Below are 26,982 nucleotides of genomic sequence, written 5' to 3'. Positions count from 1 at the left end.
TGTAAGACAAATTTAGGATTGTAAAATTATATTAAGGTATTGATATATATCAACATGTACTAATGTAGCAATACATGACACATCAATATATATTAAAAAAAGATGAAAAAGAGTAAAATAAAGGATGGAAAACCTAATTGAAAGAGAAGTCGTTGAAGCCAAAGAATTTCATAACAAACCGAGGACATAACTCTATATTCAGCTTTAGTAGAAGATGTATATACTCTCTCTCTCTCTCTCTCTCTCTCTCTCTCTTTCTCTTATTTTTTGCAGTTTCATGAAACAAGAGCATCATCAAGATATTTACACCAACTTGTTGTAGATTGATGAGAATCTGAACACTCTGTCCAATGAGCGTCGCCATAAGCTTGGAGGGTAAGAGAAAATCAATTCTTCCTGCAACAAAAAAAGAAAACAATTTGTTTAGGAAAAATAGTCATATAAAACGATACATGAACAGTTATGTGGACAATGATCTCCCACGGCAGCAACCATCAAATCTGAACATCCCTATCATATGCTAGAGACCCAAGGAAAGTAAGAACTAAAATATTTTTCAAGATGCAAAAATACACAGATATAAAGGCTGACATAAAAGCTAAAACCATGCAAGAACTCACAAAACCATCTTGTCATTTGGCTTATCAGGATCTTAGTTATAACTTTAATGTACAGCTGTCCAACCATTGTCTATGATCTCCTCCAAATAGATTCTTAATATCTTATATATTGCGCTTCTGGTAAGTTTGCTGTTTGATCCTTGAGGCTTATCTTGCAACTGAAAATTTTTCTTCCAGCAATAGCTGGCACTATGTTTATGCACAGGAAGACTTGAATAAACTTAAGTCATACCATTTGCAGTATCCACAATGGAACAGACAGCTCACTGACAGTATCATGTTCTTCACCATGACACAACAATTTGGTAACTGATTGAAGTCTTCTTATCATGTGATGCATTCCCAGTGGTCAAGCCTTGGGGAGACCAGACCTGAGACGCAAACCAGAAGCCATACCAACATGATGCTTATTTCACATAATCATCCATTATGTCTCTAACTAAGATTCATTCTTAGATGAATTTTGCACAACATATTACGAAAAAAATTAAGGGACTGACAATCCCATCCTTCTGCAAGCACAATGTTTTTTTACCCTAGTCTGGTTTTTCCATCACATGCTTCATGTATCATTAGTGGAAATACCTCAGGATATGTTTTGAAATGTTACTTGCCTAGTCCTATAGATCCTAGGCTTAAGCAATCATAACTTGCATCAGACCTTATTGCCCATGAGGTTTCTAACTTTTGAAGCTTATCCACGCTATTTAGAACTTCTTTAGGTGTATTTGTTATATTCCACTATCTTGAAGGCTATCGCAGAAATTACCCTGGCATCCTGTTCTGTATAGGTAACTCCCTATGATGAAAAATATGATTTGAAGGAAGCAAAGTTTAAAAAATTAGTGTAGTAATTTTACATTTTCCTCTTGCATATACAACAAAGTGGATGATCATTTGGGGTGGATGTGTTAAGAGGGTTTCCCTGCTATAAATTCTTCATTGACCTAACAAACTCAGGTTACATGAAATTGTTCTCAAAGAATAAACATTGTTTTGGTTTCTGATGAGATTAGCAAGTATTAAAAGTCCAATTTAGCTAAATATTATCATACGATCAAAAACTAAGCAAAGAATTTATGACAAAAGGTCGATGGCAAAGGAAAAACTCCCACTGATTTCCCTTTATTTTACTTCAATTACTCTTGGATAAAAATTCTGGAAGCTGAGTGAATTTCAGCCTCAATAAAAACTGGTTCCAGACAAAACCAACTTAACTGCTTGACACTGGCAGGAACTTCACTTCGTAGCCATAAAACTGACAAAGTAGGTAAATTGATACTTGAAGCTCCACAGGAAACATACACAAACATATATGGATACACAGAGATGCATGCCGACAAGTGCTGGAGCTCACAGATGCATTCATATGTGCATGCACCATTCAGCCAATATGCATGAACAAAAACTAAGTCAGCATTTGCTAGTGATGTATACCTAAAGGAAGACTTCCATGCAGAGAAAAAAACAAGCAGAATGAAGAGAGAACAGAATACGACATGTAGCCTGACATAAAACAAAGGAAGCTCTAGAGGTAAGGAATTCCTGAGAAGAAGGAACACCTAAAAATATGAACTATGTTAGAATATTGAGATGTTAGAATTTTGAATTATGAGGCCATGACAACAAATAGCATGCCATGATTCTAGCTTTCTTACAAAACATATGCATGTAAATGGTATTTGTTGTAGACCTCATAAGATTGCAACCCAAACAGGTCGACATCTACATGGAACAACAAACAACCTCGTAAGACCTATTTCAGTTTGTATAAACCATGAAAACAGCTATGAGATCTAATATATTTAGTTTTAACTAAGCATGCAACTTTCCACCAAGCACTGTAACAATTTCTCCATCATTCTACAAAAACCTAATTCTTCTACTATAGCAAATATATGCTCCATTTCAAGAATATGTAACCTTCTATTATCAAATTTTCATCCTGCTAAAGATCTATGGTCATAGTCATGGTGAGAGCAGAACCTTTCAGATGCTCATCATTGCTATGCTTTTGTACTGTTGTCATTGATTTTTATAATTTTTATTTGGCTATTTAAACTGTCTCGAAATGCCAATCTGAAGAAAATTGCTAGACAGCAAAGATGACACAAACAATCCCATGCTGAAATCATTGGTTCATCTAGAGAATTCAATTCTCCCTTTTTCTTCCGTTACATGGCCTGAAATATATACCACATACTCATGAAACTTAGGTCTATTATGGCAAATGACCAAAACATCTATCAACTTTTTTTTGCAGTACTGTCCTTTGTTATGACTAACAATGTTAATCAATTAGAAAGACTAGCACTGTTATATGCATAGCTACAAAAATCATAAAGTTTAAGTCTAGAAGAAATTCCTTCCTGAGTTTCAAGCAGTATAAAATTTTCACTCCATACTGGAGACCTCAATATAGGACACCATGAAATATGATACATAACCAAGGATGGCAACAAGTACTTTAAGAAGCCAGTCAAACGCTTGCATCAAAGTTTCCATGTATATAGTATACATTTAATAATTCTAGATTAATTTTAAAAAAAATCCTGAGCTTAAGACGCTGCCTCCAATATTTCATATAAGGATTCACATTTGAATTTTAGATATAAGGCTGCATATATTGTCCCTCCTAATCCCGCATTGGCGGAAACCTCATGCACTGGGTACATCCTTTTCTTATTCTCATTTGAAGTTTAAGCTAAAATGTTCAAAATTGTCCTATGCTAATCTCCACATTAACAATTGCTTCTTTGGAAAGACTTCGCCGCAAGTTCAATTACAAAAAGTTACTAAATTGAAGCTCATAAGACATCACTCCTTTCATGCCAAAACCAAAAGATGGAATATGATTCCCACGGTTTTCACCACAAAAAACTCTTTTGGCTTCTAAATGTCCCAACCACTTTTCCAACATGCAAAACATAAGACCTTAAGATTTCTTCTTCCCCTACCAGTCGGACAAGATACATTCAAGGGACAATGCATTAAAGTTATTAATGGATAACCATACAAAAGGGAAACTTCTCCTTCTTATTGATTAGAAACCAACAAACTTTTTCAAATTTGATAGCTTAAGAAAGCATGTGCATCAGTACGCAGTTCAAATTCAATCACCTTTCAGGTATCAACAATCAACATTTCGCATTTCTATAAACAAGTGCAAAAGAAAATAAAAAGTACCTAAATGTAATCTGTAGTGGCAAATTAGCATAAAAAAGTCGACAAAACAATATGATATCTTGTGCCAAAACCTTGGTTCATATAAGGAAAAGACAGTTCACATGTAGGGGAAAATAAACAGTTAATCAAAATGTTAACAAGGGATAAAGCACCATTTATGACTCGTGTAAAAGAAGTATTTTGATGATGTCTCACCTTGAAAACCCTCGATCAGGACCATTTTTCCGTGTGGCAGCCAGAAGCGCCCGCTCCCTCCCCTTTTCTTTCTTCTCTCGCTTCATCCTCTCCTCCCTCAGCTCCTCTATCGTCTTCTTCCCTGCAGTCTTCTTCCCGGAAACAGTAGCAACCCTGGAACCGCCAATTTCTTCATCAACGGCCTCCGACGACATGGCCGACGGCCGTGAGAGGTACCATGGCGCCTTCACCCCCTTCCCGACCAGCCCATACCCCAGCTTATACTTCTCGTCCTCCGGCGCCACCGGCACTGGCGCATCCTCTCTCCGCCGCTTCTTGGAGTTCTTGGAACCACCCTCTTCGGCCTCCTCCTTCTTGAATCTCTTGCCGTCACGGGTGGCCGCTTCGTCCTGGGCGCCACCGAGGGAGGAGAAGTCAGAGACGCCGTCGAAGAGGTTGAAGTGGCGGGAATCGTCGACGGAGGGGGGTTGTTGGTGGTGAAGGCCACGGGCACGCCGAAGGCGGTCGAGGCGGAACTCGGCGTCACGGCGGCGGGACTGCTCGCGCTGGAGCTGCTCCTCGCGAGCTGCGGCCTCCTCGTCCTTGCGGACCTTCTCGCGGTTCTCGTAGTTGTAGACGTTCCACCGCTTCTGCGGCAATATGTTGAGCCCTCCATGTCCTCCCATGGATCGATCGAGCGAATATTGGGGGTTTCGAAAGGAAGGGATCGGCGAAGACAGTTAGGGTTTGGTCTCCCGATCGATCTCTCTCGTACGGGGAAGAAGCGAAAGGAAACCCTTGTAGCGTTTTTTAAGGTAACGGCAACAATATAACGCATGTTACAATAATCCCGTCATATTCCTCCAATAGATTGGAAAGCCATTTGGACTGTCTCATAAAATAATGCATTAGTTTTTTTCTTTAAATATTGTGCAATCAATCGTAGAATTGCCTCTCTCTTTTTTCCTTACATGTATCAGTTATGGTATAGCTATGTATTTAAGCATATGATTATGAACATTCAATGCAATAATAATTAGAATGTATTATCGGGAATAATTGCATAAGATGTCCATCCACGAAAATTAAAGCAGATTTGGAGGGTGAACATAATCTGCTATTTTCTCTAATTAGCTTGCAAATGAATACTGTGAGAATAATATCATGAGCCTAAGGTATTAGTTAATTTAATTGATAAAAAAATTAATAATTTTAATATCATGGAGTAGTTAACAATATGTATCTTGTATTACTTATTATTACACAAGTAATAAATATTATATTCGAAATTAATAAAATAATATGAAAATATATTGTTTCCTTCTTCCCTTTGCTTCTTTCAACCAATAAAGATTTATATTCTGAAGAAAAGATGTGCATGTATAATTATTTTGTCTTGCTAATTCATGCTTGACAAAATCTGATAGAATTAATGCAAGCTGAGATAACCTGTAGATCTGTAAACTTTTATTATATTGGTTGGTGGATTTGGCTTGGGCCCAACTCAGCCCAGCCTTTTGCCTGTTAGTTGATGAAATATTATCACCTTACGGTCACCCTCATAATTTGTAATGTTTTATTTAACTTATATTATAACATATCACATCACGAAGAAAAAAAACTATATTTATATGTACGGCAAATTCACCAAAAAAAAATTTATTTTATTTATCGATTAGTGCTCCTTTTTTATTTATTCACGTAGAGTATCTCTTTTTTTTTTAATATAAAATTATTTTGCCTCCATCCTATCAATTGTTGTCTTGGCCCATGCACCATTCTCCTTGTCATCGTCTTCGCTTATATGCCATTGATCTTATTATTATCCTCGTTAATCTCTTCTTCCTTTTTGGCCAACCGAGTATCCTCGTTTCTGATATAAAGCTCCATGAGATCGCCTACGATATCTTAGTTGTCACCTATTACGCAATCAGCAACAAGTCCCTCACCTACACCCCTTACTTTGAGTGCATCATTGATCGCTTGATATTCCTCCCATCGTCACTTGTAGTAGTCATTCATTTCTATGATCTTTACCATGAGTTGTGTTGGTGCTTATCATATGTATCGTTGACCACTTGATGTTCCTATCATCGTCGCTTCTAGTAGTTATTAATTTATACGGTTGTCACCATGACTCGTGTTGGTGCTTACTATATGTGAATTGTTCCATCTATCTCAATGACCCTAGCATAAGTCTCAATCATTCATCGATTATAATCGCTATCGTTCTAACCACCTCCCCCACCTTACTTGTCAATCTCAATGACAGATAAGGGGTCGAGGTGATTATGAGGACACATGAGCAAGTATAATAACGATAGCATGTAGATGAGGGCATAAAGGTAGGAATAATGCGGGAGCAAGATGAAAATGATAGGTTGTTAGGGTAGAGGCGACAATTGATAGGGCGAAAATCAAAAGAATTTTTTTTTAAAATAAAAAATAAAAATATTAATTAAAAAATGAATACTTTTTTATATAAAAATTTTTTACCCTTACATGCACTGCACACGCATCATTGGAAACTGAAGAAGCACTGAAAGCCGACGAAGAAGTCACCTGAGAGGTTTTCTAGACCAGCCGAGGATGAGGACAAGGGAAGAACCAAAATGGTAAAAGTGTACCCATAGTTTCCCCAGCCCACACAATCTGAGCAGTCCCTGTGATGGGCAGCTCCAAAGAGGATGTGATCTCTGGCTGCCAAGTTTTCCACTGGATATGCCAACTGCTGATTTATATCAAGAGTCGAAGGATATGAGGTTGATGTCTGCATGCAGCCGCGCCACAAAACCTGGAAGTGGACATGGCATATAAGCTCATTTGCTGTCAATTATGTCTAAAGTCCTCCACTGTAATCGAGACGACAGCAATGGATGGATAGCTACGAGAGGACAAAAGATGGCGTGGATGTGTAAGCCACGGACATATAATATGCTGTCATGCCCCTTCGTGGAAGTAAAGGGCTGCATGCATGCTGCAATGTTAGTGCTATTGTGCAGCAAAAATATTCCATCGACCAAGCATAATAGTTTACTTTGGATGTGTGAGTCGGATTCCAAGTTGCACTTAAATAATAAGAAGGAATTAAAGAGTTAGGTCTAACCACATTACAATTAAAATAATAAATTAATTTAACTGACAATATCATAATATTCTTATATACATAAATATAACTTTGCATGCGTTTACAATTACGATGGCAAAGGCAATTCATTGGTCTACTCCAAACGAATTAAGTGATTGAATTTTCTATTCTTTCCAGTCAAAATATATTGTGCTCGAGGCATAATAAAGTCAAAATAGGAAACACATAGCACAAGGAACTTCTTGATTCGATGTGGCACAGGAAAAGATGAATTGGAGTTGACAGGAAAAGTTAACGTACCCACTAGTTCATGATACGTAAGGTTTTCTTGCACACTCAACTTGGGATGGGAGAAGAGACATATTTTTTGGTATGGTTGCAGTGGGAAAAAACAAGAGAGAGAGAGAGAGAGAGAGAGAGAGAGAGAGCATCAACTTTTCATGGCATTATTCTTTGGCGGTTCCTTTATCTGAGTGAAAACAAACGATCTGATGCATGCAAAGATCACAAAGTATTTCGCATGCTGACCGTCAAATCTCAACCCACACGCAGCTTGCCGATGAGCAGCTTCAGATCGAGGCGGGAGGCAGAGATCAACCATGGCAAGGAAGGAATCCAGCAAGGCATATTCCAGATTCTGCCTTAGCGGAAGCAAAAGTAGAGGAGTGAGAGAAAGGAGAGACGATGATAAACGTCTTCCTGAAGCAGCTCGACTGTTGTCAAGTGCAGTCGAGGCCGTCGATCGCTATCGTCTCTCGGTGGCCCCTCCACTGCAGAGGACAGCGGGGTGGCGTGCGGGAAGAAACCACGGCGGGATGGGATTAGCCCCGTCGATGAAAAGAAGGACCGGATGACGGAGTAAACGTAGACGTATCGGCCACGGAAAGCCACGTACTACAAAACACGGCGCGTACGTCACCTGTTTCGTGAACATAAACATCCCCACCACCCCACCGTTCTTTCCTTTTCTTTTCCTGAGACCCCCTTTCCTAACTCACTCATCCATTGTCTCGACGTCCCGCGCGGGACCCACAACCTGAATCACGAGATTTGAGTTCCGTGGTCCAATCTCAACTGCGGGTCGATTTGGATTCGTGGGTCCAATTATCAATTAATATGGTCCGTCTGATGTGTTCGAATGATATTAGTGGCTCAAGTTGGCCACCGCATTGTATCATTCAATACTAAAGTTATCCACATGATTTGTCAGCTTTCCATTGTTAGAGATTTTATATTCGCACGTAATTTTCTGATACATTGAGATACGAGCCTATACTATACTACGTACACGTACAAACTCCATAGTCCAAGTATGAGGGATCAAGCTTCTGAAGGAAGCAATATTACTGTGTCATCCAAGGGCCAATAATTTCTTTTCCATCTCCCAAGAAACACAATGATGTCGCTTGGAAACCTACCCTAGATAGGACCATCGACGTCAAACCAACGCCAACGAAGTCATCATAAAATAATAGAGATGTAAATGTTGTATTAATGATTTTTTTTTTAATCTTTCTTTTTTTGTTTTTACAAGGGCTGGGGATACATATTACGTGGTGGTGTTTCACTGGGGTTATGGTAGAGTGGCGTGTGCAGTATAGCACAGCCAATCCGTGGTAAGGATCTGTGACTTGTCGACCCCACCACAGCAATGGAGAGAAGGAATATGCGGGCGGCACGGCGGGTATTATGCCAAGGAATATCCGCGGAATATCTCGAGGTTGTCACGTACAGAGCAGTGAACGGTCGATAAAGCCCCTCGGCCGTAGTAACCAACGAGGCCACCTCGGAGGGGCACCCCCGTGATTTGGCGCACCGACAGCACCGCTGGCTGCCGCAGCCTCGCGTGCCTACAAATCCCCGCATCAACCCCTGCCATCTTCTTCCTCGGAGCGAGCTAGCGGCTGAGCTGCATCCACCGTCAGCAAACGAGAGGGAGAGACTAGTGGAGTTTGATAAGATCATCTCATCCAGGTAACAACACCCCCTGACAAAGAATCCATTGCATGCAACCCCTGTTGTGTTGTATTAGGAAACAGTTCGTGATCCAGTACGCAATCTAGCGAGATGCTGCGGGTAGATTAGGATGGGATCTTTGTTGTGTCTCTTATATCGACACAGTTCATGCAATTTAGCGACTGGTTGAAATATAAATTCTTGTGTGACCGATTCTATTTAGAACACAGACGTTTGACTTTTTCCAGACGTTATTCTTCATGGATCCGTTTTCTCGTTATAAATAGGATGTAATTTTGTTTTGGTGGTAAAAGGAGAAAGTCTTGCTGTAAGCGATTCTCATACCTTTCTTGACGGGGATAGTTAGAGTGTTGTTCTTTGGTGAAATCTTCGGTTGACAGACTTGCGTGATTCCTTCGTTTTCAATCTGCATGGCTTCGGTTCAGCTATCTTGATCGCCATCGGTCATGTTTCTGCATCGGAGTAGCAGTTTCTTGATCGTTTACTCTGGATGTTCTACTGTTCTGTGGTTCCCCTGCTTCTGTGTTCTTGGATCATGCTAATGGCGTAACGTAACTTTGTTTGTAGATTATGATTAGCTCTCTCGATTAAATCATGATGTCCGATGCATCTACTGAAAGTAATTGTAATACTCTGTTGAATCGGAACATCGAGCAAATCACAGTAAAGCCGTGGTTCTAAATTTCTGAGTTGTGTGTGGCTTTTCAGATGGCGATATCCTTATAGCAGAGGAAGAAGACAGCTCTCTTGGAAGACCTTCACATCTGCTTCACTGCTTTTGGAAGATAAAGACGTGCGTCAATCATTCATGGGTTCAGCAGGTGAACAGAGAAATGAAACCCAACACCACAGGCCCGTCGGCGTTCGATTCTTGGAGTACATTAGAGGCACTCCATTCACCTTCAGAACATACCAAGCGATCGTTCTGGTGTTAACGTTCTTCGCGTACGCCAGTTTCCATGCGACTCGGAAGACCACGAGCATCGTCAAAAGCGTCCTCGATCCGCAGACAACTGAGCTGGGATTTACCCACTGGCCAAGGTTCTACTTCCTCGGAACAGTCGAGGGGGCTCAACGGAATCCGGGACTCAACGCTGGCTGGGCTCCGTTCGACACTTCAGATGGCACGGCCATGCTCGGACAGATCGATGTTGCCTTCCTTTCCATCTACTCTCTCGGGATGTACTTCGCAGGGCATTTAGGCGATCGGTTCGATCTGAGAGTCCTTCTGGCCCTTGGAATGGCAGGGACTGGAATATTCACTTCCCTCTTCGGTGCTGGCTACTGGATGAACATACATAGTTTCTACTACTTCCTGGTGGTTCAGATGTTGGCCGGACTGTTTCAGTCCACAGGATGGCCGTCGGTGGTGGCTGTCGTCGGGAATTGGTTTGGAAAGAAGAAGAGGGGACTGATCATGGGGATATGGAACGCGCACACCTCAATAGGAAACATATCTGGATCATTGATCGCTTCTGCGCTACTGAAGTATGGTTGGGGCTACTCCTTTGCTGTTCCCGGCCTTATCATCGCACTTTTCGGGTTGACGGTGTTCTTGTTCTTGCCCGTTAGTCCTGAGAAAATGGGGATCGAAAACGAGGAAGAAAGCCAGTTGAAATCCCCCGAGAAAGATGGGATCACTCAGCCTCTGTTGGAAGGAAGACCCAACGAAAAGGGAAGAGCGGTGGGCTTCGTGGAGGCATGGGGGATTCCTGGCGTTGCACCGTTTGCTCTCTGTCTCTTCTTCTCCAAGCTTGTGGCTTACACCTTCCTTTACTGGCTCCCTTTCTACATCAGCCATACAGGTATCTCTTCATTGATCTTATGAACTGTTTCGATGCTGCATTCCAGTCTCTCTAATCAATCGTTGTGTGTTCTAACGCCACATGTTCTTCATCATGCAGCTATCGATGGAAAGTACTTATCTGATTCAACAGCCGGAACGCTGTCATCATTGTTCGATGTTGGAGGTGTCGTCGGGGGAATCCTCGCAGGTCACATCTCCGACCGACTCGATGCCCGCGCGCTGACAGCGGCAAGCTTCATGTACTGCGCCATCCCAGCCCTCTTCTTCTACCGCATTTACGGGAGCATCTCCCTGTACTGGAATGTAGCGCTCATGTTCGTCGCCGGCATGTTTGTCAATGGCCCCTATGCATTGATAACAACGGCAGTATCGGCGGACCTGGGAACGCACAGCTCCCTGAAGGGGAACTCCCGGGCCTTGGCCACCGTCACTGCGATAATAGACGGGACAGGGTCAGTGGGCGCTGCCATTGGCCCCCTTGTCACGGGCTATATATCAGCCAACAGCTGGAGTGCAGTGTTCACCATGCTCATGGCAGCGGCACTGGTGGCTGGGCTGCTCTTGACGAAGCTTGTGGTGGCCGAGGTGACGGCAAAAATGGAGTCTGGTGGATCGCGAACTGGTGGTTTGCCACAGAGGTCCTCTGTACCTGAGACCCTTGTATAGCGTAAGGATGGATATGCTGTTCATAATTTAGGATGTGGAAATATTAGAGCAGGTCCTCTAATTTTTTGCAAGAGGAGCAGCTCCTTGTTGCTCGACGTGAATAAGGGCAATGGTTGGCTCAGGTGTTATGGTCCTTCAACAACAACATGCCCCTCCCTCTTTGCAACACAAGGGGGAGCTATGGTGGTGGTAGAGATGGGAGTGCACTCACCAGGTTCCATGTCTAGGGACATGGCTTTTGAGCTATTTGAGAGTGCACTTCATTGAAATATGATCGAGTTTGTAATTTGTACTGCATTGTTTGGAAAGTGTAGCAGATATATTATTTTGTGGTGTTAAGAAGTTAGCTTTGGAGACAGCAAAGGGTGGCTGGTAATCCTCTGTTATATTTGTAGTCTGAATCCAGGAGTTGGAACATCGGATGATTGATTTATCATATGAATTTTCATTGACATTATTACATTAAAATTTTATGTGATGAATCATACTATTAGTATACTTTTGGGCTTTTTTTCTTAGTTTACTCTCCCTTAAGTATACTTTTGAAAATAAATTCTTGCTTACTTAAAAAATCTTTAAATGAATTTTTAGAAATAAATTTAGTAAAAATATCTATGATATTATTTTTGCTCTTGATCTTTATGATTTTAATAGCTTTTTGAAGCATCCTTTTCTGAATGAAATGATATTTAATTTGAATATGTTTGGTTCTTCTATAAAACTTTAGATTTGTAATTAATTATAAGATATTTTTATTATTACATTACAAAATAATTGATTTATTAATTTGATAACAAACATCCTCGATTAAATGTTTTAATCATATAGAAGTCTTATACTCAAAAAGAAAGATTGATTATTATTTCTTACTACAATATGAGATATAAGCAGAGTCATATAAAAAAAAATAACTAGAAGTAGATTTACGATAATCCAAATGACCTCCTAAATCATCTATATAGTCATGTAATTCAGAATATATGTCCTTCTTATATAATAATCTCAAATCAAAGATAGAATTTATATATTTTAAAATTCTTTTTACTATATCAAGATTTGACTTTCTTTGAGATTATACTAAATGACTTATGTGATTATTGTTTCTTACTACATTATGAGATATAAACAGAATCATATAAAAAAAAAGTATAACTAGAAGTGGATTGACGATAATCCAAATGACCTCCAAGATCATCTGCATAATTATATAATTCAGAATATATGTCCTTATATAATAATCTCAAATCAAAGGTAGAATTCATATATTTTAAAATTCTTTTTGCTGCATCAAGATTTAACTTCCTTTCAGATTGTACTAAATGACTTACAAGACTAACTGAAAATACAACATTTGGTCTTATAATTGTTAAGTAAATGAGATTACCAATAAGAACATAAAAAGTTCAAGGGTAAGAAAGAACTTTGTCATCATTGCAACTTAACTTTATATTTGTATCTAAGTGCCATAGAATCCTTCTTACTTTTATTAATTCTAAACCTTTCAATTTGTATTACTTGTTTGAGAGATAAATATATTTTATTTTATATTTATCATCTTTAAAGTAAGAAAAATATTAAGCTCCCCCAAAACTTTTATTTCAAATTAGAGAGAAAGAACACCATGTAATTTTAAAATATCTATTTTGATAAGAATAATAATATGTAGACTTTCTTGCTTAATAAATAAGTTAAGAAAAATAACTATAAAATGTAAGTATTAAGTATTTTTTTCATATCATACTCTATACTCTGGGAACTTGTTTTAACTCATTAAGGGCTTTCTTGAGCTTGCAAATAGAAGTATACCTCGGTGGTTGTTCCATATAAATATATTTACTAATTCAAGACATTTTTCATATTAAGTTATCAAAGCTTCCATCTAAGATTTGCTGCCAGTGCAATTTTCATCATATTTTTTAGAAAGTTCCCTTGCAACAAGTGTTACATCTATACTTTCATCTAACTTATGTTTCACCTTATAGATTTATTTATAAGTAATTAGATTCACATTTATAAGCTTGGCATAATATCTAAATTTTTATATTTATAAAAACTCTTCATTTCTTCATTCATGACATCCTCCCACTCATATGAACATAACGTAGAAAACCAAATATTTTTAGATGTTTAACATTTAGTTTTTTTTATCAAATATGAGCTCATATGGAGACTTCAAATTGACTGAACTAAGAAGAATCCGATTAATAATATAAGTTACACATGTCATACATTTAGGCTTTGGATAAATCCAACATTTACGAGTCTTAATGAGACTTTAGATAAATTTTTTTATTCTGTCACACTATTTTGTTATGATGTATTTAATATCATATTTTTTGCAAAATGAGAAGAATTTATCAAATTCCCCATAATTAGTAGTGTGTAACGTTTTATTTTTTCTTTCACTAACACTTTCAACTGTTAAGTTAAAGTTTTAAAATTTAAAAAAAAAATTAATTTTTTTCTTTACAAAGTAGACCTAAACGAACCTTGTAAAAACATCAATAATGAAAAATATATAATTAAAACCTGAATAAGATTTAAGTAAGACCCATTAGATCGTTGTAAATAAGTTTTAAGAAAAAAATATACCTTAAAAGTGATATACTAAAAGGTTGTATGCTTTAGCATATTGACAATCTTCACAATCTTTATTACTACTAAAAGTAGTAAGATGGGGAAGATCATTAATTAGACTTTTGTGCATCATAATATTTAATTTAAAAAAATTTATATGATTAAATCTAGCATGCCTTGATACACCATCATTTATACTCATCCTATCAACATAAGAGTTAGATACTAATAAAATATATAAATCTTTGGCCGTTTTATGAGTATATATTATATTTGTATTTAATTCCTTTAAGTTGTGAAGAAACTTGACTTACTTAAAAAAATATATAATTTCTAGCATTAATTACATTTATAACAAAAAAGATATTTTTCTTCGAACATGATACATACTCTTATATATAATAGGATCATTATCTTTATTTGAGATTATAATGGTGTCTTCCTTCTTTGGTGAACAGTATTATCTATTATGATATAATTCATTATATTCATATTGACGAAGATCGGTGAATTTAATATTATCATCTGTAAAATATCATGGTCTTAGGAATTTAAGCCATAAAACATTTGTCCTAATCTTCATGTGTAGCATTGGAATATTTTTTATTTATTTATAATACTTCTTTAATCTTAATATGATAAATTTTCTTGATATAACCTAACTTGCATGCTTATAATAACTCGATCTTCTTTCGATTTCTACCATTATTCCAAAAAGACTCTGGCTTATTATTAATAGCAATCTTTTTATTTTTATTTTTATTTTTATCCTTTTTTTATTTATAAAAAAAAATATCTTCATCTCTCCTGAAGTAGAAAACCCTAATATTTTTAACTCCATTGAGGATGGCCGTTGAACCCATCCTTCAATAGATGTAATATAAGGAATATATTTTTTTAAAAAAATATGAATAATATAATGTTTCATTCATACATCATAAATAGATTGATCTAGAATACCAAACCCACCAATTCAACTATCATAATCCATAGTCAAAAAAATATTATTTTCTTTACAAAAAAGATTTTGAAATATAGATAACCATCATTGTGGCTCAGATACCTATATGAAGAAATATAAAGATCACATCAAGTAAAACTCTTGATTCAAATAGTAGTATCAAAGTATTACTAGCTCAAGATCAAACCATACAAAAGAAGCGAAACCCAAGGCAAAAGTAAAAAAAAAAATTATATTAAACTTTTAAATGAGAAAAAAAATACTTGCAAGATCTTAAACTACTCTCGAACTTAAGTTTTTATTTTTGTATGATATTGACACATGCAAAAAGAAATAAATTTGTGACCAGGAAATAGGAAATTCTACAACTTTAAAGTATGATAAATATACAAAACCTTAAAATAAGTTACATTCCCATCAGCATGTTGCTTGCTATTTCATTATAGATAAACTGCAGTCCTCCCTATGTTCAAAGATGCATCACCTTTCTTTCCCTTTAGGAACAAGTCATTTGTTCTTACATGCTGAAACTCGAAAGAAGCAGTGGCATGCTACTGAATGCATCCCTTCATTCAACTTACATGCTGCTTTTTGCACCATACATCTCAGATAATTTAACTTTATTTTGATTTCATTTCCTCCACCTTCTCCCCAATTCTTCTTCCTCATCTATTTCATTTTCTCACCAACTAAGCTAAAATAAGTAGGTAAATTGTGTGTTTTGTTTATGATGAAATAACGAAGAAAGAAAAAAAAGCCTCAAGACAATGGTTTAAGGGCTTCTTCGAAGACAATGGTTTAAGGGTTTTTTTATTTAAATTATTATTCTATACTTATAAATAGATGACGTATATGTAAATCCATCCAAGTTAAGTGTTTGGGCCTCTGGGGTTCAAGACCAAGAATACTTCAAAATGGTATGAGTGTTTTATTCTTTCTAAAGAGTTCAGTATAATTTATTTTTGTCTTCATTTCTTCATTTTTTATTTGGCTTGATCTTGGACTAAAATACCTTATTACTACTATTTTATGAAAGGATAATATTTACATATAATCTCTTCCTTTCTTTATAATTTGTTCGTAAAATCATAACATAGTTTAAGTCATTTCAAAATAATCATTTTTATTATAATAAATGTTCTTGATGAGAGAACATCTATATAAATGAGATTTTTGATCCATGGGCTCTATATTTCTCAAGTCATAAGGATTTTCTATAGTATCTAAAACGAGAGTTCTGAGTCGAAAAGTGTCAAAATAGTAAGAGAAATCATTTCTAAAATTCTCAAAAATAATAATTGAAGGTACATAATTTTTGTTTCGACGTTAGTTTCCTTGTGTTTAAGGTGGTTTAGAAACACATTTAGATCTTAAATTTTCTTGTATTCAGTGCATTACTGCACAAGTTTCCTGCACATAATCTCACCTTGAAAAGGCTATGAATAAAATTGATAGACTAAATAGCAGAGTAGCAATGGGCTCACTTTTTGTCTCCAAATTTGGTGGACACAAATAGCCCAGTCCAATTTATTGTCTAAACGAAAGCCCATGGGACATCCCATCACCTCTCTCTCTCTCTCTCTCTCTTACACACAATTTACTCGGAGTAAATAGTTTGATGATGCCTGATAGATATGTATGATATGCTTACGTAAGTTTAAGAATCATGGTTAGGTCTTCATCCACAGCAATTATTAAACCACCATGGCCATTTCTTACTTTGCAAACTTTGCTAACTTGAGTGCATGTCTGAGGACTTTAACTGGCCCCGCACAGATCCACAGAACAAAGTTCTTCAGATCCTTGGCAAGAACCTTCTCGTGGATGGAGGTACAGCATCATGCATCAACCCTGTCGATCGCCTTTCTTCTCATTGATCAGATGCCTCACGGCAAGCTCGACAGGTGATGGAAACACACAAGATATGTTCTGTTCCTTTGCCACCAACACTCGAGATCTTCTTATCTGAAAGCCTTTTTAAAGGGAAGTGTTGGCGAAGCTTGTTGGATACTTGGAGCATCTCCACTGTCGTAAAGGATCATGAGAATCAAACCTTTGACACCTTCGACTTCCTTCGATCCAGAGACCTCGATCATCATCGTCAGTATTATTTTTGTGGTTTTGTTGTTAGCATCAGATGTCTCAAGAATATAACTTTTAGCTACTGTTTCTGAAACACATGTCTATGTAACCATGATTTATTATGGCCATGCTGTGGCAATTATTTGGAGAAACATGAAAGGGATCTCATACAGTCTAAGAAAGAAGGAGAAATGACATAACCTAGTCATTAGGGTTTCTAGTTTTTGAGGTGAAGGAATCATGTTCCTCCATTAATGGCGATATCCACCAGTAGCCACCCAAAGTTCATATGCTTTCTAACTCATCATAATTATCGACCTTGTGGGATCATGTCGTGGCCACTGACCACCATTGCGAATATGATTCCCTGCAGAGTGCTTGCCTGCTTCTATATGAATATATAAACTACACATGATGTTAATGGTTGGCAGTGATCGGATAGTAGTAGTCATCTTTTCCTTCCTTTTTCCATTCTATATTTGTTTTTATTCGAGGATTATTGTAGTGAGGATGTGAAACCTGACAAAGAAAGAAGACCAGAAAGAAATTTAAGATAAAGAAACATCAAGTGAAATCTATAAAACACCAAATAACTTAATTAGATCCATTGATGGTCATTTTGGTGTGTTAACACTCCGAAAAGAGGAGAAGAAGAACAAGAAGCACTAGTCAAGTCAATCCAAGAAGTTCCTCATCTTCTACTGATGAAATTTACCTAGCCAGGTTGAAGCTTGATTCAGAATGGATGGACCCACCAAGACATGGTTGTGGGGGACCCAACTAGGATGGCCCACAAACACCAATCGTAAGAAAAGGAGGCGTCCACAAATCTGTCACACAGCCTCCCCAACCCTTATCTCGAGACCAACCGCCCGAGGAAAGGAGAAAGGGAGAGGAACGCATGGAGAGGCTCCAAAGCAGAGCTCTTTGACAAGCAAGGTGGACACCAACCCCTTTCGATCATCTCATCATCTCCAACATAGGCCGTAGAGTTCAAGACCTAGGAAGGCATTGACTGAAGAAAGATAGAACCATGACACTGATAGAAAATGAAAACCATGCTTTACCAACAAAGGAGAAGCCATGAAAGGGACACGGGCAGTGATGCGTGGAGTTGACCCACTTTTCTACTAGAAACAAGGAAGAAGATGTGATAGAGAGGGAGTTAAGTCAATCACTAATCACTGCATGCATGCCACCGCGACTATCATCTAATTGTGGTCGAGCAAGTGCCATGGATTAAGGGACGAATCGCATGTCCAACTCAAAGCATATGAGTAGTGCACTCCTTTTGGGTATTATTGCACGTAAAGATGGGTGGAAAGGATGGGAAGCGTTGGCTCTACGCGGCCTGGAGATGTTAGAAAACGTAAAGGAAATCGAGTACGTGAGGAGAAGAGGAGGAAAAGGATTGTGGTTGGCAAGGCATCTACAAAAGAAGGAAGGAGGGGGGCAAAAGTGCCGGGTGATCACGACCTAATGCTTTTGCGTTCTCACAGGGCACAAAAGATGGTTTCTTCTTTTCTCGTTTGAGCTTGTGCGGTGACCCAATGAAATCCCTCGTCCTCTGTTGATTGGTCTTGATTTGGTTTGGATTGGATTGGATCAACGGTTGATGAGGACTCGTGTGAGCTCATGGTTGAGCTCGAATGTGTGTCTACGTCCGCTGAGTCGGTCGGAAATCCCCGTCAAACTCATGCACGGCGTTGTCGGTGTTGGTCGTGGTGGTGGAGGATCGCCCGGCGGTGCTTGGACCATCGGGTTTTTGTTCGTATCGACGTGTGGTGACGGCGGCGATGGCGGACGGAGTAGTGGCTGAAATTTCGTCGATAGAGTGGTGGTTGAAGTTGTTGATGGAGAAGGAATAGGTCGGACGTTGTTGTTGGCGGATGGAACAAGTCAAGCAATGTCGAGCTGTGGAAATGGACATCATCACCAGCTTTCGTTCCTCGTAAACATCTCAAAGTCGGATGCCCAACTCACCTTTTCATGAGGCAAAACTTGGTGAGTTAGGGCTTCGGAAAGGCAAATGCAGCTTTAGGTTGGGATCGAGCTAGCTAGCAAAGGAAAAGGTAATAAGCTAAGTAAACTAATCAAAGGCTGGCTCGTGCATGGGTGACCACCACGTCCATCGACCATGGCAGCGGAGGAGGCTTCGCCGTGACGAAGGCCTTCCACCCCTCTCGCCTTTTGGCGATGAAAAGGTGTGTACGACGCAACGCTTTCCGAGGGGGCGGCCCTGCGTGGCGTGGTCTCCTTGGGAGGAGCTCCACGGGACTGTTGAGCTCACATCTTTAGGGTTTTGCCGCTCCGGTGCTGCATGCACCCGACGTAAAGGAATCGCAAGTTTTTTGGTCCACTGGTGGCCTTCACAAGCCCCCACATTGTTGTGTCTCCCTGAGGCTGAGGTGACTCGACTAAAGCAGAGTTCAGAGAGCAGGGCAAGTAGTTGATAACGAGGATGCACAGCGTCGGAGTCATGGAGGAGGCCAGGAGATCCTAACCTCGACAGCAGCATCAGATCGAGAGTTGCAGCTCATACATTGCATCAACCATTGTTTTCACCACTTCACAAGGAACATCAAGGGATCAAATAAACCCTAGGCTTTCTTCATGCACTTTTTCCTGCAGCTCATGCAAGGAACCAACATCAATGTGCGACAGATGATTCATAGATCACACCATTGCTGTGCTGTGCTGTGCTGTGCAAGGCTGTCCCGGGAGCAGTTCTGTTTTAAATATCACTCGAGTAGAGTAGGGGCAGTAGGAAAACAGAGAGGCTTTGCTACTCCCAATGTGGTGATCTCTTTCTGCTTTTGTTTTCGAGATCCTTTCCCAGGGACATGGTCCATGCAAAACCCTACCCCAGTGTTTTTACCTTTACAATGCAGAAGAGGACCACCAGAGTTGCTTACCCCCCCAATGCATGCAGGGCTGTGACCCAAAGTGTCCTCGGAAGGTTTTTAATCCTCCCTCCACCACAAGTGGAGGTGTGGAGAAGTGAGTGGATATGTTTTGCATGAGGACAGAATGCTCTCTGCTTTTGTTCTTTGAAGCTGAAAATGACTGATCAGCTTGGTGCATCACCAGTGTGTTGTCACCATCCATCATAACACCAATCTCTAACACACCTTGTCTCGAGTCAATTCAACAGTTGACAGACATTGGACAAATTGCCAAATCGTCAATCACCATTGTGCCAATGGAACACCCCTGGCTTGGTACCTTGTTCTGACCAACTTGTCTTCCACTGTGAATGAAAGCTTCACACTAGAAAACTGCAAGCATAACTGCACAATGAAAGGAGAAGAGGATATGGTTAGCATAGCAGAAGCAAAAGATACCTTGTAGTAGTATTAGTGTTCTTTAAGAACCGCAAAGCTTAACATGATGGGGAAATGAAAGAAAGGGGAAGAGGAAGTAAACTAAAGAGATGCAGGGCATGGCAAACCATTTTAAGTGTCATGTGGAATTGTACAGAAACCATGTGATAGATCAGAAGAAGCATTAGTTTATCCCAGTGAATCACAGTTAGACTAATTTCTTCTGGTGTTGGCCCTGCGCACACTGAATCATTACGCTGCAAGCAAGATTATACCAACCATTCCGGCAAGGAGACATGGAAGACCCATCAGTATGTGGCAGGCAGTGTCATCTTCTCGACTGCATTGCATTGACCATCTGTGGTTGGTGGTTCAAGCATGCAGGAGGAGTCTTAGTGTTAGATCAAACAAGTTGAGTGTACAACAAGTCCTGGCCCCTTCAGGAACAACGACAAGCTAACAAGATTGCATTTACCTGACAAGCATGCAACTCAGCTCAGTTTGCCAATGGCTTGTTGATGAACTTGGAACTTGACTTGGCCATATGCTTGATGGCGACACAATGCCACCAGTAAAGTATCACATTCTCTACAGTGACATCAGTCCTGGTAAATCACTGTTAGTAACATAATTTTGGATAAACACAAGAGCCTATTAAAACTTTGAACATTCTTCCCAATCTTGGGAGAGTATGATCCCTCTACCACTTGGAACCATGCACTGGAATGCTGAACTTGGGGATCAGTGTCAGTGGTATCACTCGGATTGGCATATAAAGATTGACTAAAGAAGGATAACAATTGATAGCCAAAAGGATTCATGTTTCAGGTAAATATATCATGTGGATAATTATTTAGACCGGAGATATATAGAAATTTTTGTAAGACAAGGATAAAATTATATAACATTTTGAAGTTTGAAGCAATTTCAAGTGAGATTCAGGAAATCCACATCATATCCAACTTGACTGCTGCCAAAGAGAATGAAGTCTTGAATGCTAAATATCTTTGAGCAAAATGGCACTAAATAAAACGCTTTCGACAAACTTTCTTTTGTTATGGAAAGCTTCATGAAGATGATATTGCTATCAAAATTATGCAATTAACTTTTAAGAAACACCATAAAAAGCTAGCATTGCAACACAAAGCCATGACAACCATAAATTTCATCACAGCATACTGAGACACTGTACAATACTGAAAACTAGTATGGATATAGTAAAATAAATTAGTGATGCATCATAATTTTGACAGATGATAAACAATTTCCACTACTTGAAATAAATCCACCCACAATAACATTTATGTTTTGGGAATACAAGCGAAAAATACCAGCACTTTTAACTATTACTAGCATTTCATTCCGCAACGACTTTACCACAGCTTTATGATTCTAGAGCTCCAAAGATAAAGCTCAACTACAAAGGAGTCAGGACTTATTGGCGGAGTGGTAAAGATCAACCAAGCCACATTATTTTGGAGTTGAAATTCTAGCCTACGAAGACCAGCTGAATTGTGCAATATAATTAGTTAATTTGCTAATCAACCTATGATTGCTTGGGCTCGTCAGTCAGAAAAAAAAAATTGCACCGAAAGGATTTTAAAGGGAAAGTCTGGAAGTCTGACTGTAAAGTAGGCATTTGTACATGATAAGCTACACAATGCCGACCAGTCCTGTAAAATGAAAATCTCTCCATTTGTCTCAGTTTTACTCCAAAGATAAAAGAAAATTGATAATCACAAATTATAACAGGCAACCTTCCGGAAGTGGCGATATGACATTCACACTTGAACGTAACCAAATTTCCATTGAAGTATGATAACCAAATGCAGATTACATCATGCGTCATGATATTTCCAGTTAATATTCTTTTAACATGCTATCATCATGCATCATGCTAACATTATGTCCTGAATTCACAACTTTTTACTCAGATGCATTGTCCCAACACTAGCTTCATCTACTTTAATCAAATTCTCTATATTTGTTCAGGTACTCAAAATATTAATTAGGAAGGAAGCAAGAGAAAGTAGAAGCTAATCAGTAATCTGAAAAGTCAAGAATTAGAGACTGGGTCTCAGTAGTACTGCTCACCGACTTCTTTGCCGTTCCAGATAAGGATACATGAGTAGATGCGAAAAGGAAAACAAAAATAACAAATATCCTAATTAATATGCCCATGATGATTTTTCATGTCTCGAATGAAGTCCGACAAGCTAACTACAATAACATAGCCGGTTTTGCATGTTTGATAATGAATTCTCAGATAAGAACACTACAAGCTTGAGCCAAAGTGACCCTGTACATTACTCGATATCATACAGAAGAAATTAAGACTCGGGTCTACATATTACCAAGTAAAATAATAATAACTCGACAAATAATAGGCCATAATCATCAGAATGCACTTAGATATTTTCAGAAACAGAAACATAAAATCACCAATGGATACCCAATGTGCCAATGTCATTTTACTAGGAAACAAATCCCTCTATGATCACAAGAATTCAAGAGGTGGGATCAGTAGAGAGACAACACTAGGACAATAAAAAGAGGTTGCCACTATGCAAAACTACGTCATGACAACATTTAGACGCAACAGAGTTTCGAGTACCTAAAGTGCCAACTTTTGCTAGAGAATTTGCTAGAAACAGATCGAGGATAACGTGCCTGTAAGAAGGTAGTTCTTCAGCACCTCCATGCTGACACAGAGACGAGCTCCTTGCGTTGCCAGTACAGGTAGAGCGAGGCCTGGCGCTTCTCCACATGAAACCCTCTGACCTGGACCCTCTTTAGAAGGCATTCAGCCTGCGTCTCCGTGAAATTGCTGAACTGCAGCGGCACGAACCCTGTATTCGTAAAGAGTGTTCGCCAGGGAAGCATCTTGTCAGCCGCATGGTATCGCCCAAGAACAGAACTCTCTATCCTTGGTTGTAGCAGGAATTTCTCGATCTTGCAGGCCATGTCTTGGTTGGTCCCAGATGCATCGATGGAGTCCATAAGAACCAAGGAGGACTTAAAAGCATGGAGGAAGTGCTGCAAGAACGGCAGGTCGCTGCGGTCGCACCCTTGGTCAACCGAGACCACAATCTTGGGGGAGAGTTGCTTGACGAGGCGGAAAAGAGCCGGAAAGGGAAAGTTGGCAGAACCTACAGGGAGGTTCACGGCTATGGCTTCGCCACCCAGGCCAAGGAGCTCCGAGGGATCAAAGGAATCGAGGCTATGAATGTTAAATTCGAAGGGAATGTTAAGGTCACTTGCAAAATGGGAGAGGTTGTCGCGGACGAGGTGGAGCTCCAGGTTATTATGGGGGTAATGTGGCAATAAAGCTGTAATTTTGAGCATCCTCACAGCACCGGCCGTCGAGCAGCGCCGCTGCGCCAGCTCCTGCATGAAGGAGGACCATTGTCCACCAAACCCGATGTCAGAGTCGACGATGTGGATGCGGTCGGAGCCATTGAGTTCTTCCAGGAGGGCCTGAATGCAGGTGAAGTTTGCGAATTGGATGATGGGAGAGACCTCAGAGAACGCCTTGTAAGCACTGAGCTTGTGCACGACGTCCAATTGCGTCGCCAGGGGAGTCGAGAACGGGCCCTGCTGGTGGTGAGGGTGGGACGTTGCACTCGAAGAGAGGACAGGGTTGGGTTCGTTCGAGAGGATGAGTTGCAGTGCCTCCTTGAAGTAAAACGCAGAGCGGATAAGGGGCTTCCCCAAGGGAGAGGGGAGCTGGTGATTGAGCCGCGCCAATATCGCGTGCGCGCCAGCGAAATTACGGGCCTCGACCATCTCGGCAGCCTCGAAGAGCAGGTTCACCAATGCCTGTTGTAGCTGCTGCTGCGCGGCCATAGCTGCCGTCACATCGTCCCCGAAAGCTGCTACCCTGGGCTTCACCGACCTTTGCTGGATCTGCGGCAGAGGAAAGCACTGGCTATGCTGCTGCTGCTGCTGGAAGGACTGTCGCCGGACGAAGAGGTCCGAGCTTCCGCCAGATTCCAGAAACGGAAGTTTCGGCGGAATTTGGTCGGCAATGGGGTTGTGGCGCTTCGGCTGGCTGGGGATGAGGAGGTGCGGCAGCTGCTGGTGGTCGACCTGTCCCACACTGAGGAAGAAGGGCGGGTTCGGGGTGGCTGGTGGCTGGTTCAGAAGTCCTGGGCCAAACAACTGCGGCTTGTCCTCCACGGCGTCCGGGAAATACATACCTGGTGGTAAAGAGAGCGGCAACGCCATGCTGTTGCCAGCCTGCGGAGGCAGCGAGAAGAGCTGACCTCCGGTATGGTGGCCGAAGGCGACACCTTTGATGCCGGCGTTCACGGGGGGCGGAGACATCCAGCTGTTGTTGTTCATGAGCGAAAAGCCACCACCAGAAGCAACGTTAGAAGCTAAAGGTGGAGGAGTAGCCATGGAGGCCGAGACGGACGCGTCATCCGCAATCCTTCCGATGGATCCGAGCCCAATGCATGGGTCGAGAATCCCAAACCCTAAGCCGCCGTTGTTGCCATCGAGGTCCGGTGGCGCCTGGGAGAAGAGCTGCTGGTGGTGCTGCTGCTTAAACCCGCCCGCAGAGGGGTCGTCGACGTCGCCCATGATCCACCGGAGAAAGGTCTGCTCCCGGCTGGGGGAGGCCGCGGAAGTCTCCGAGAGCATCGCCTCCCAGTCGTCGACTCCGACACCGCACTTTTCACCACCGGCGACGAAGCCCATGTCAAGCCCGGCCGGTATCGGCTGCAGCTCGGCCGCCCACTCCTCCTTCCCAGCAGCACCGCCGCCGCCCTCCTCGGCGGTGGAGTCGGAGAGGGCCCATTTGTTGGTGGGGTTGTCGGAGACCGCCGCCACTCCGGCGGTGTCGGAGGAGCCTCCGCCGCCCAAAGAAGAAGACAGTGTGGCTGTGGAGGTGGGAGGGCTGGGGCTCCTGTGATCAAGCACCGATCTTGGCTCCACTCCCTCTTGGATCACAAACTTTGGCCTCTTATTCACCCAAAACAGAGCTTGGTTCCCCTCTAAGATAGTCCCCACTGCTTCTAAACCCCCCTTCCCCTGGCCATTAAAGGGCAACCCCCTCATCTAATACCACTTCATACAAGAAGCCAGATCTGAGTCTTCTCTTACCTCGCTCAGAGCCAGACAAAACAAGAGAGATTTTGATGGCTGAAATACTAGAAGCTGGACAAAGGTGAGATCTTTGTGTATGTGTACACTAACGGGAGTACAATACTTGGGTGGGGGGCGGGGGGGGGAGGGAGCATGCAAGCTCAGCTCTTCATTTCAAATAACGAATGGTGGAAGCTGAGTGTGTTCTTCCTCTTCCTCCTCTTCCAGCTTTCATCATCCCTCCTCTCTTGTCCTTCTGCTTCTGTTTCAAAATTTTCTCTTTACCTGGGAATGGCTGTGGGTGGGGGAGCGAGGGATGGCTGGGAGCAGCAGCAGTATAGTACCCTGTCCTCTGCTCAAAATCTCCTCTTTCTCTCTCTCTCCTCCTCTGCTTCTCTCCTCCCTTTGGCTCCCTCTTCTGCCATGGATGCAACATAAAAAAGTAATAAAGTGCGCCCCCCCTCCCTCTGTCTACCTCCCTTTCTCTCTCCAGAATTATCTCTTTTTTTGGTTATCCTCCCTCTCTCTCTCTCTCTTCTCGTACACCATACACTACATTTCTTTTGCCATAATATCATTCACCATCTTTTGGCCTCCGTTCTGCTGCGCTCTCCTTACTTATTTCATACCACTTATAATTAGTTGTTTTTCTGATGATACAGCGCCTGTGCTACAGTCAACCTGTAGAACTGTGGCTTGGAATCCGAGCCGTCAAAAGTAATAATTGATACCGTAAAAAGTAAAGCTGGTTCCCAAAAAATAGTCATCATTATTTTTCTTCTGGATGTCCAAAATGCCCTCCTTGAACCCAATCCAGCAGAGACCGCTGGTTCGTGCGTTTGGTTCTGTTGACGGTTGACATCAACACAGCAACTCGTGGGATCCATTTAGGGGGGGCGGGCCCCTCCTTTCTTCTTGCCAACGAAAGCCAGGTATCTGCGACGGGTAACGGGCGACGGGTACGGAGGAGTTTCTATACCTGCAGAGGAAGCGAAAAGAGCGTAGGGTTATTTTGGTCAAGTAATTAGAGGGTAGGAAGGTCATTTCGTCGGTTGTGGTCCTGTACGGTCCAGATCTGAGAGCAACTGTGGCGCTTCCGTGTAGGTCCTCGCCTAGGCCTCCATCAGCTACGCCTACCCCAACAGGGGCAGGCTTTAATTCTGTACGTGGCCTTCGAGCACTGGAGGTGACGGCGCTCGATGGGACGCGTGAGGACACGTCGTCGCCGTCGGACGCTGTTCGGCGTCCGGGGCACGGGAGGGTGCGGCGCGCAGATCGAGGCCGTCGGATCTGCGGGCCCCGCCCCTCGAGGATGCCGCCGATGGGAAGGGCTCGCGGACGAGGCGGACAGGTCATCGCCTGACACCGCGAACGCCGACTGATGTCGACGGTCCACGGAGCTTGGACGGCCCAGATCGATGCCCCAATCCGGT

At 41.2% G+C, this 26,982-nt stretch overlaps 3 protein-coding genes across 5 annotated transcripts; 1 reads left to right on the top strand and 2 right to left on the bottom strand.

Moving 5' to 3' along the window:
- Nucleotides 1-137: 137 nt before the first annotated feature.
- On the bottom strand, nucleotides 138-6,750 carry LOC135652538 (uncharacterized). Of its 3 annotated transcripts, none has more exons than XR_010502145.1 (4): nucleotides 6,483-6,750; nucleotides 4,002-4,868; nucleotides 853-991; nucleotides 138-396 (listed from the first exon to the last, which is right to left on the bottom strand). XR_010502145.1 is itself a non-coding variant. In XM_065173534.1 (2 exons), the coding sequence occupies exons 1-2, from the start codon at nucleotides 4,664-4,666 to the stop codon at nucleotides 387-389; spliced, it is 675 nt and encodes a 224-aa protein (XP_065029606.1). In that variant the 5' UTR covers nucleotides 4,667-6,747; the 3' UTR covers nucleotides 138-386. The 3 variants fall into 3 exon arrangements, 1 of the variants encoding a protein (XP_065029606.1); XR_010502146.1 differs by having other exon boundaries at nucleotides 6,543-6,750; XM_065173534.1 differs by lacking the exon at nucleotides 853-991 and having other exon boundaries at nucleotides 4,002-6,747.
- Nucleotides 6,751-8,882: 2,132 nt separating this feature from the next.
- LOC135653272 (putative glycerol-3-phosphate transporter 1) lies at nucleotides 8,883-12,016 on the top strand. Its single transcript, XM_065175065.1, has 3 exons — nucleotides 8,883-9,042; nucleotides 9,754-10,850; nucleotides 10,950-12,016. The coding sequence occupies exons 2-3, from the start codon at nucleotides 9,854-9,856 to the stop codon at nucleotides 11,516-11,518; spliced, it is 1,566 nt and encodes a 521-aa protein (XP_065031137.1). The 5' UTR covers nucleotides 8,883-9,042; nucleotides 9,754-9,853; the 3' UTR covers nucleotides 11,519-12,016.
- Nucleotides 12,017-22,847: 10,831 nt separating this feature from the next.
- On the bottom strand, nucleotides 22,848-26,061 carry LOC135653041 (scarecrow-like protein 27). The gene has a single exon (XM_065174462.1). The coding sequence runs from the start codon at nucleotides 25,520-25,522 to the stop codon at nucleotides 23,150-23,152; it is 2,373 nt and encodes a 790-aa protein (XP_065030534.1). The 5' UTR covers nucleotides 25,523-26,061; the 3' UTR covers nucleotides 22,848-23,149.
- Nucleotides 26,062-26,982: the final 921 nt, after the last annotated feature.

This window comes from Musa acuminata, chromosome BXJ3-11 (genome assembly GCF_036884655.1).
Source record: "Musa acuminata AAA Group cultivar baxijiao chromosome BXJ3-11, Cavendish_Baxijiao_AAA, whole genome shotgun sequence".
NCBI lineage: Eukaryota > Viridiplantae > Streptophyta > Magnoliopsida > Zingiberales > Musaceae > Musa > Musa acuminata.
This window is presented reverse-complemented; position numbering and strand designations above follow the sequence as displayed.

Excerpts from the sequence above, each read along its gene's own strand:
- LOC135652538 (XM_065173534.1), bottom strand. The coding sequence starts at position 4,666 with ATGGGAGGACATGGAGGGCTCAACATATTGCCGCAGAAGCGGTGGAAC.
- LOC135653272 (XM_065175065.1), top strand. The coding sequence starts at position 9,854 with ATGGGTTCAGCAGGTGAACAGAGAAATGAAACCCAACACCACAGGCCC. Across the intron at positions 10,851-10,949 it reads TTTCTACATCAGCCATACAG|CTATCGATGGAAAGTACTTA; the intron begins GTATCTCTTCAT and ends TTCATCATGCAG.
- LOC135653041 (XM_065174462.1), bottom strand. The coding sequence starts at position 25,522 with ATGAGGGGGTTGCCCTTTAATGGCCAGGGGAAGGGGGGTTTAGAAGCA.